Source organism: Fringilla coelebs, assembly GCF_963513975.1.
Source record: "Fringilla coelebs genome assembly, chromosome: 5".
Classification (NCBI taxonomy): Eukaryota; Metazoa; Chordata; class Aves; order Passeriformes; family Fringillidae; genus Fringilla; species Fringilla coelebs.
In genome coordinates this window covers 63507940-63516650 of record NC_140033.1, presented here as the reverse complement: position 1 = coordinate 63516650, position 8711 = coordinate 63507940, and the positions used below count along the sequence as shown (strand labels likewise).

The 8711-nt window shown below is 51.8% G+C and overlaps 1 protein-coding gene across 1 annotated transcript; it reads right to left on the bottom strand.

Moving 5' to 3' along the window:
* Positions 1–3505: 3505 nt before the first annotated feature.
* Positions 3506–4162, bottom strand: ASCL1 (achaete-scute family bHLH transcription factor 1; the record flags this gene model as incomplete). The annotated part of the gene is made up of 1 exon (XM_084205950.1): positions 3506–4162. One exon carries the CDS (start codon positions 4160–4162, stop codon positions 3506–3508), a length of 657 nt encoding a protein of 218 aa, XP_084062076.1.
* Between the last annotated feature and the right edge of the window lie 4549 nt (positions 4163–8711).

The following is an 8711-nucleotide window of genomic DNA, read 5'->3' as shown; positions in this document are numbered from 1 at the left end:
CTCACTCTGGGAGAGGCAATTGTTAACGGGACAGTTTTCGTGCATTACGATATATAAACACACAGGTAGATAAATTAATAAATCCGTGGCCAAGCAGCCTTCATCTGCACGCATATCCCCTCTCCGCTCCTCTTCCTCCACCCCCAACCAAATCCTGAGTAGTTCTAAAACTTATAGTGCGCCCAAAGAAGTCCCTGATTTATGGAGTTTACTAATGCTAACTGAATACTGTCTGTCAGGCAGCGCTGAAAGGCTCTCCGCGCTAATACAAGAAAAGGCTTTGTGTTGCTAAGCGATTAGAGCAGATGTAATGAGATTTACCCCAATCCTGCTTTGCCCTTTCCCTATCTTCAGTAAAATTGTGTGTGTGTGTTTTCTTTCTTTCTTTCTTTCTTTCTGGAGGGGGCTGAGGGGAAAAGGGAGGGAGGAGGTGGTGAATTTCTGAGCCTGTCTTATACATTGTAGCGAACAACAGCGTAACTTTGCCTTTAGTTTAATGAGTCTGGATATTTACTATTCAGAAGTGAGCAAAAAAGAACACCTGTCTACACAAGGAAGAGAAATTTCGCCTTTGTAACAGAATGAAACATTATCCTAATGTTATATTCATAGCTATAAATTACTCGCTACACTTTCTTTGCATACCTTATCTGTACACTTGCAAAAGTGGGTAAATAAAAAGGGAGATGCTGTAAAGGGAGAGCGGATGGCGGCATATAACGGTTATTATTTTCATAACTAAACATTAGTTCCACGAGCGGTTAAAACAATGAGTGTTTGTGCTAAAGTAATGAGGGATTTCGTGACCCCACCGTGTCCCGTGCTCCCGTCCCGTCCTCCCCCTCCTCTGCCCTCCCCCGCCGCGATTAAATCACGTATTGATCATTTCAGGGCGTGGGGGGAGGAGGCGAAGGGGCAAACGTGTGTATACTTTAAAAGCAAGGCAGGAATACACACGTGTAAGCGTCCATGTGTGCATATGCGTCCGTGCATATCTATATATATATTTATATCTATCTATCTATCTATAGTTGCACATACACATACACAGAGGGAAAATTCCTGGCTCCTCAACCAAAGTTTTTCCCTCCTCTTTTTTAAAAATAGCGCATCTCTCGCAACTCGACGGCACCACATTTGTAGCGGAGCGGACTATTTTTTTTTTCTTTTTAACTCCGTACGACACACTGGCTCTCTCCAGTCTTTGTTGGGTTTTCTTTTTTTTTTTTTTTTTTTTTTTTTGTAAGATGCGTTTTGAGCTTTGCTTTCCGCTTGGCTTGGTGCACGCAAACTGAATTTGCAAGTGGTGCAGGAGCCAGGCGAAAAGAAGGCGAATTCTGGTCACGTCCTTGCTAACTGACAACAAGCAGGCTAGCCAAAAAAAAAAAAAAAAAAGAAAAAAAGAAAAAAGAAAAAAAGCAGGGAATGGGGGGAAGAGTCCAATTTCTTTTTGAGTCTTGGTAATTGGGTACTTTTACAGGCAGATCACGCTATTTGGGCAGAATAACAAGTTTGGAAAGACCAATAGCTCTACGCTGCCACCGATTTCTACTACTTTATTTATTTATTTTATTTTATCTCCCTTCTCCTCTCGCTTCCCGTCTTCCCCGCCACGGTTTTATTTACCCAGCCAGTCTTCGCAGAGGCAACACAGCGCCCCGTCTTTTGGGTGGCGGCGGCTGTGCCATCCCCCATGTTTTCCTGCCCCGTTGGGTCAGAGCCGCGGAGGACAGGGTCACACCGCATCCCGAAACGCGGGATGGAGCGCCCTCTTTTTTTTAAGACTTGTGGTTTAGGAGGAATTGTGTAATGTGCAGTGATTTCAGGAAGGACAATGCAATCATTAATCATCCCCTCTCCTTTTGATTTGGATACACATTTGCAACACAGAAGGGCAAGGAAACAATGGTGATAGCGCTAGATCTTTGCATATTTATATAGAGATAGATAAAGATATATATGTTACATCCATCAGGTACAAACACTTCATATGCAACTTAGCTCCGGTATAACATCGATTAACATTCTGTCCTTACATTCATCGTTGTCAATGGCAGAGAGAGAAAAAACTGCATGCGGTAGGCAGCTGATCATTTTAATTAAAAAAAATTTTTATTACGAAACTAGTTTGTATAAAATAGGGTTATACAGGACCTTTGTCAGTTTGTAATAAAACAGTAAGAAAAGGCAGTGGTGGTGTTGGGGTTGTTTGTTTGCTTTTCTGGTTTTTCTTTTTTTTTTCTTTTTCCCAAAAGGCAGCATATGAGAACAAATGGCTACCGTTTTGCGTTTGGACAATAGCTGCATAAACTTTGTTCACTTTGAACATTGTTTAATGACATTATTAATACATTAACAAAATTTCTATAAAGTAAGACACATTGGTGCTAAAGTACATCTGGAGGAAATCCAAGTCCTTTACAAAACCACATACAAAAATGGCAGTTGTAAGGTAACGTTGACTACGAGTCTAAACATGAAGAGGTAATAAGCATTACATATTAAAAAAAGTATCAAGATATACACATTTTAAACCATTTGTACAAAACCTCTATAAATCTCTCTCTCTCTTATGTACAAAAATAGCTTAATATATCCCCAACCGGGTTAGGATAGATACAAATAGATTTTCTTATCATAAAAAAATTCACAAAAAAAAAAAGATTGGAAGCATTCTATGATGGAAACGAGAGGAAAAGCTTGGATCGAGGGGAAGGAGAGGCACGGGGAGACGGAAGGTAGATGGGGCTCCAGGGACTTCTTTGAGAACAGCATAGCTTAACTTCAGCATCTCCACAGACATCGGGAAACTAACTTTGTCCACAGGTGATGAACGCCAGTCTCTGAAGGGCCGCGGCGGCGGCGAGGTGCGGAGATGGGCCGCCTTTCTGCTGAAGAAGAGGAAGAAGAGGAAGAGCTCCTCCGCCGGCCGAGGAGCGCAGCGCCCTTTCCCGCGGCCCGGGGCTCCCCCGCCGGACAGCCGCTCCGCCGGGGCGCAGTCCGTGGCACTGCGACGGAGTGCAAAGGCCGGCCGGTCTCCGGGGCCGGGGGCGACCGCCCCGACCGCCCCCGCGGCGCGCAGCGCTGTGCCCGCCCGCCGAGAGACGTGCCCGCACCGCCCTCCGACGGCAGGGGAACTGGAAACGCAACAGGTTCTTTTTCTGCGTGGATTTTTGTCTCTCTGTGTGTGATCTGGTTTTGTGTCGTTTTTTGGTTTTTGTTGGTTTGTTTGTTTTTGTTTTTGTTTTTTTCCCTTTTGCAACTGTCCTGTAACAATAAAAGAAAGAGGAGATCAGAGCCACGCCGCGACCAGCGCAGCGTCGGGCCGCAGAGTCCCTCGTAAGTACCGCGGGACACGCAGCGACCGTCCGAAGGACATCCCCGGCTGCGCCCCCTCCCCCGGCGGCTGCGGCCCGCCGCCCCGCGTCCGTCCCCCCGTTATTCCCCCCGGCCTCCCCGGGCCCTCCGCGGGCTCCTACCCACCTGCCGAGAGGGCGGCCGGCGCTCAGAACCAGCTTGTGAAGTCGAGAAGCTCCTGCTCCTCGGGGCTGAGCGGGTCGTAGGAGCCCTCGTCGGAGGAGTAGGAGGAGACGGGGGAGCCCGCCATGGAGTTCATGTCGTGGGAGTAGCTGGGCGAGATGGTAGGCGAGAGGACGCCCGCTTGGAAGGCGGCGCTGACGGCGTCATGCTCGTCGAGCAGCTGCTGCAGGGCGCGGATGTACTCGACGGCGGAGCGGAGCGTCTCCACCTTGCTCATCTTCTTGTTGGCAGCGCCGTTGGGGACGTGCTCCCGCAGCGTGGCGAAGCCCAGGTTCACCAGCTTCACCCGGTTGCGCTCCCGCTCGTTGCGCCGCGCCACGGCCGCCGGCTGCTGCTGCGGCAGGCTGTACCCGAACCCGCTGAAGTTGAGCCTCCTCTTGCAGCGCATCAGCTCCGGCGAGGCTGAGCGCTGCCGCTTGGCCGCCCGCGGCGCCGAGGGCTTGCCGCCCGGGGAGGGCTGCCCGCCCGCCGGGCTGAGCTGCGGCGGCGGCGCCCCCGGAGGCGGCCCCGGAGGGGCGGCGGCGGCGGCGGCGGCCACCGCCGCAGCGAAGAAGCACGCCGGCTGCAGGAAGGGCGGCTGCCCGGCAGCGGTGGACATCCTGGCGGGGCTGCCGCTGGCCATAGGCAAGGGGGCGTCCTGCGAGGCGGGGGCGCCCGAGTGACGGCCGGTCCCCGTCCCCCCACCACCACCACAAAAAAAAAAGGAAAAAAATCAAAAAGAGAAAAAAGAAAAACTTGCGACGTTCAATTTCAAATTAAAAAAAAAAAAAAAAAAAAAAAAAGAAGAAGAAAAAGAGCTAGGCGACAGACGGCAGGGGAAAGGGACAGCGGCGACCGACGGGAGCGGACGGCGGAGCCGGGCGGGCGGCGGGGACGGCGGGCGGCTCTGCCCGCCCCCCTCCCTCTCGCCCTCCGTGCGGCGGCCGCGGGGAGGCTCGTGGCGCTCGCGTGTGCGCAGGCTGCTTTGCAAAGCCCCTTTTGCAAAAAAGTGGCTGAGGATTGTGTCTCTTATAAGGGGCGGACGGGCTCGCCCCCCCTCTTCTCCTACACACACACACACACACACACACATACACACAGACAAGCCTCCCCCCGCCACCCCCCGCGCTCTCACACACGCACACCCTGCACCTTGCGCCTTCCACGCTCCGCGGCTTTGCCGGCCGCAATGAGCGGAGCGCTGCCGCCTTTTCAGCGCGGGACACACAAACACACACACACACACACGCACGCACACTCAGAAGACACACAGACACACAGACACACGGACAGACACACAGACAGACAGACACGCACGCACGCACACACACACGAGCCCCCGCGGCCCCCGCCGCACACGCGCTGGCGGCCGCGCGGCCCCGCCTCCCCCCGCCGCCCCCCGCCCCGCGCGCCGCCCCCGCCGCTCGCGGGTTTGTTGTCGCAAGTGCGTGCGCCCGGCGCGTGCCGCGCTCCCGGCCCTGAGCAAACACCCGCGCCGGGGCGCCGCGCGGGCCGGGGGCGGGGCGGGGGCGGCGCGCGTGGGCGCCGCGGGGGGGGACGGCGCGGGGGCGGGAAAGCGTGAGGGGGAAAGGGAAGGGGAAAGGGGGGAGCCCTGTCCGCCGAGGGGCGTCCGGGACGGGGTGCGGATCGCGCTAAGGGACGGGCAGCGGGTGACTCCCGGCGAAGCCTCAGGGTGTGCGGGGCATCCCCTGCTGGGGCCACCTCGGCGGCACCTGCCGGGGTTTGGAGCGGGGGAGAGCCGCGGTGCGGGGTGTGTGGGCACGGAGCCGTCCCGTGGCGTGGGCAGGCAAAGCGGTGCGCGCCCGCGGGAGAAGCGCCCTTGCCATTGCGGGACGCGGCGCGCTCAGGGAAACTTCGTGTGCGGGACCTCGGCTTGTCCTTAGGGAGCACCGGGAGCCTGGTATCACTCTTCGCTCACCGAGCGCTGCCACACCGGGCTCCATGAGTGTCCGAGCCCCACCGCCGGGGCCTGCCGTGCCCCCCCGCTTCCAGCGGCCGGAGCCGCGTGTGCCCGGCACCGCACACGCCCCGCGGGCCGCGTGATGGCTCTATTAGCCAGCGACAACCGCGGGTGAGCCGGGCTGGGTGATAGGAGGAGGGCGGCTGAGAGCAGAGCAGGGTAGAGGCTTCTCGGAAGAAGTCACCTCGGATTACACCTCTGGAACACTGATCACCGTGGGGTCAGCCTGTCAGGAGAGAAAGAACAAACCACTCCTGGGCACGTCCCACGCGGGCGGTCCGGCACGGGAAGGGAGGAGGTTGGCCTCATAAAGTAAGGGTGTGTTGGGCAGAGCTGGCAGGTGTGGAGCCAGCCCTCCCTTCACTGCCAGATCCCGCTTCCCAGGCCACACTCTCTGCTAGCTGGGCCCGGGGAAGCCACTGACCCCCTGCTCTTCCCGTGGCACCCTGCAAAGTGGAAGTGGGGCATCAGCTTTCCAAGCAGGCAATGGCATTGGCTTGTAACTGGGGAGCCAGGATGAACCTGGCCTATGCAGGGGAAATTATCACTGCTCTCAGGTGAAGTCTCACTTGTGGTTCAGGAGCAAATGATGCAAAGTAGCACTGAGGTGCTGAGAGTTTGAGGCTGGTGTGCTTTGGGGGTCACACTGATTCTTGGGGATGCAGAGATGTAGGCACCCTGGGAGTCATGACCAGGTTCAGCACTGGAGAATGCTGATGCTGATCTTGGCATTCTCCCCCCACCCTCCTGCCTTTCACATATTTCTGAAATCTTTAGCACATTTTCTACCTTCTACTCTGTCTTATTTCCACTTCTCTCCACACCTTTCCACTCTGTAAACTCAGATGTGTGTGCTCTCTAACCTACTAAAAAGAGCAGAGCCATGGTATGACAGCCTTGCCATGGTATGACAGCCTTGCCATGGTGATATTATGGCACTAGGAAGTCCCTGGTAGGTGGCTTTAATCCCTGGTACTCACACCAGCTCCAAAGCATGGAAGGAGGGGACCTGCACAGTCCATGTTAAGGTTTCAGTGGAAATGACTGCAAAAGTAAGCCCTGTACTATTGTTGACCTCAATTACAGCAGTCTGGAGCTGTAGAAATCAGTTCTTCTCATCTGCCACTGGATTTCTGACCCTGGCTGTGCGTGTGAGTAAAAAAAGTGCTAAGAGGAAACATAGAACAGGAGAACCTCAATGTGCACCTGCTCGCTAGTAATTTTAACATGTCAGCTTATAATGCTGTGTCATGTTAAACATGTCAGCTTTTCAGCACATGTGATGAAAAATGTGAAGTAGTTCTGTGTGGTCATATTTATTTTGAGACCTCTTCACTGATCACTGACCGGTTTCTGACTTCTAGCCTACTGTCTCATCACATGGGAAATATTTTAACTTATTTTATCCACTCTTGGGCAGGACAGCCAGACCTTAGCAGGATAAAATGTTTGCTTGTATTTCCTGTTTGGGGAGCTCTCCTTCATTTCCAGGTGTCCTGGGTGGTTTGTTCAACATCTCTTGTCTGATGTCAGAACAGACTGCACTGGAAGCAGTTGTTGCATCACCAGCTCTGCATTATGTCTTTGGGAACTGCTAACAGAAATATCAAAGGAATTGCAGCCCTGTAAACTATATATATGTATATTTAAACAGACTAATTCTTCTGGATCATCCTGCTTCCAGAACGGGTGTAGAAACACCACATATGGACATTCTTGCCCTTCTTCCGGGAAATGGCAGAGTAAGACTGGAGTTTCTGCGTCCCTTCTTCTCCAGTCTCAGAGGGCTCTTAAAAAGGCAAAAACCTGTGAGTCCCAGAGGTCACCAAGTGTAACTCATGTAATTGTGCCTCTCTGGCCCTGTACCCATTTGGCTACCCTGGGTCATGGTGTGTGTTTGTGTGGGGGGTGGATGAGGAGGGCAGAGCCTTTTCCTCCCTTTTCTCTTTCCTCCCACTGCCACCGGGGAAGGAACTCACCCCTTATGTCTGAGGTAATTCCAATCTCACCAGCTCCTCTGTGTGCACACTGTGGCGAGTAAGGGACCAGATTCCTAGATAATAAATATTGTTCCAAGGTCCCCCACCTCCACCCACTCCTATGCACAGTCCTGCACCTGCGCCTTAAAATTCTTAATTCTAATGTAATGATAAATAGCCCTTGCCCTTTTCATTTGGAACTTTTATTTCAGTCTTTATTTATTTATTTATTTGTTCATTTATTTTTAAATCTTGAACTGTCATTATTTTCTAGTGACTTTTTTGTGTGCCTAAATTGTAGCCATACTCATGAGGCCTTTTGAAGTCCTTGCCTTTTTTTTTTTTAAAAAAACAAAACCAAAAAACAAAACAGCTCTGGTATGCTTTTTTTTTTCTCCTTGCCACTTCTTTTCTTTTTTAAAGGCCATTTACGTTATGATTAAATGCTGTCTTGGAAAAGCAGAACGAAAGTCGTTAATCTATATAGATCTTCAAAGAATCGATACATTCGGGACTTCTGTAGGATTTGTTACACTCCATTTTGTTACAGTAGGCAGCTCGTCTGGATTTAGGCACATGTGTTTCTCTCCCTCCCCTCGCCCTCCCCCTCGCCTTTCCAGCTTCCCCCCCAAGAGTGAAAATAAAGTAAAAGGTCTTTCATGGTAAACAAAACCAGCTTATTCTCCACATAGAACACATGAATAGCTGGAAAAAAAACTTACAATAAATGGTGCATTTTTTTCTCTGCTGGGTATAGCATTCAAGATCAGTCCAGTATTCAAGAAGCAGTCCATTTTTTGCTCAGCAAGAGAGTTTAGAAAAGAAGCGTGGGGTCTATTCAAGGATCTTTTCCCCCTTCACAATTGCTGGGCTTTATGAAACCTATCTTCCATGCCTTGTCAGAGTATTTCTGGGGACCAATTAGTGCTTTGTTGCAAGGCTTCTTTGCTGAATCTTTGAGCAGCAAGAAAAAGCTCTCTTGAGTCTCCCCTTATTTTGACTATTTCAGTCATTACTCAGTGTAATAATTAATATGACAACTGGACGCTGAAGTTTGTATAGAAACACCTCGGCTGCAGGAGAGAGCGTGCAGTGGGTGGTAACAAGCTACAGATCAGACCGAGAAGCCACACACACAAGGAAGGGGGGAAAAAAAGAGAGGGAAAGAGAATAATGAATGAAAAGAAAGAGAGAAAGAATAAAGATAAATAAATAGTTGGTGCGGCCTGAAG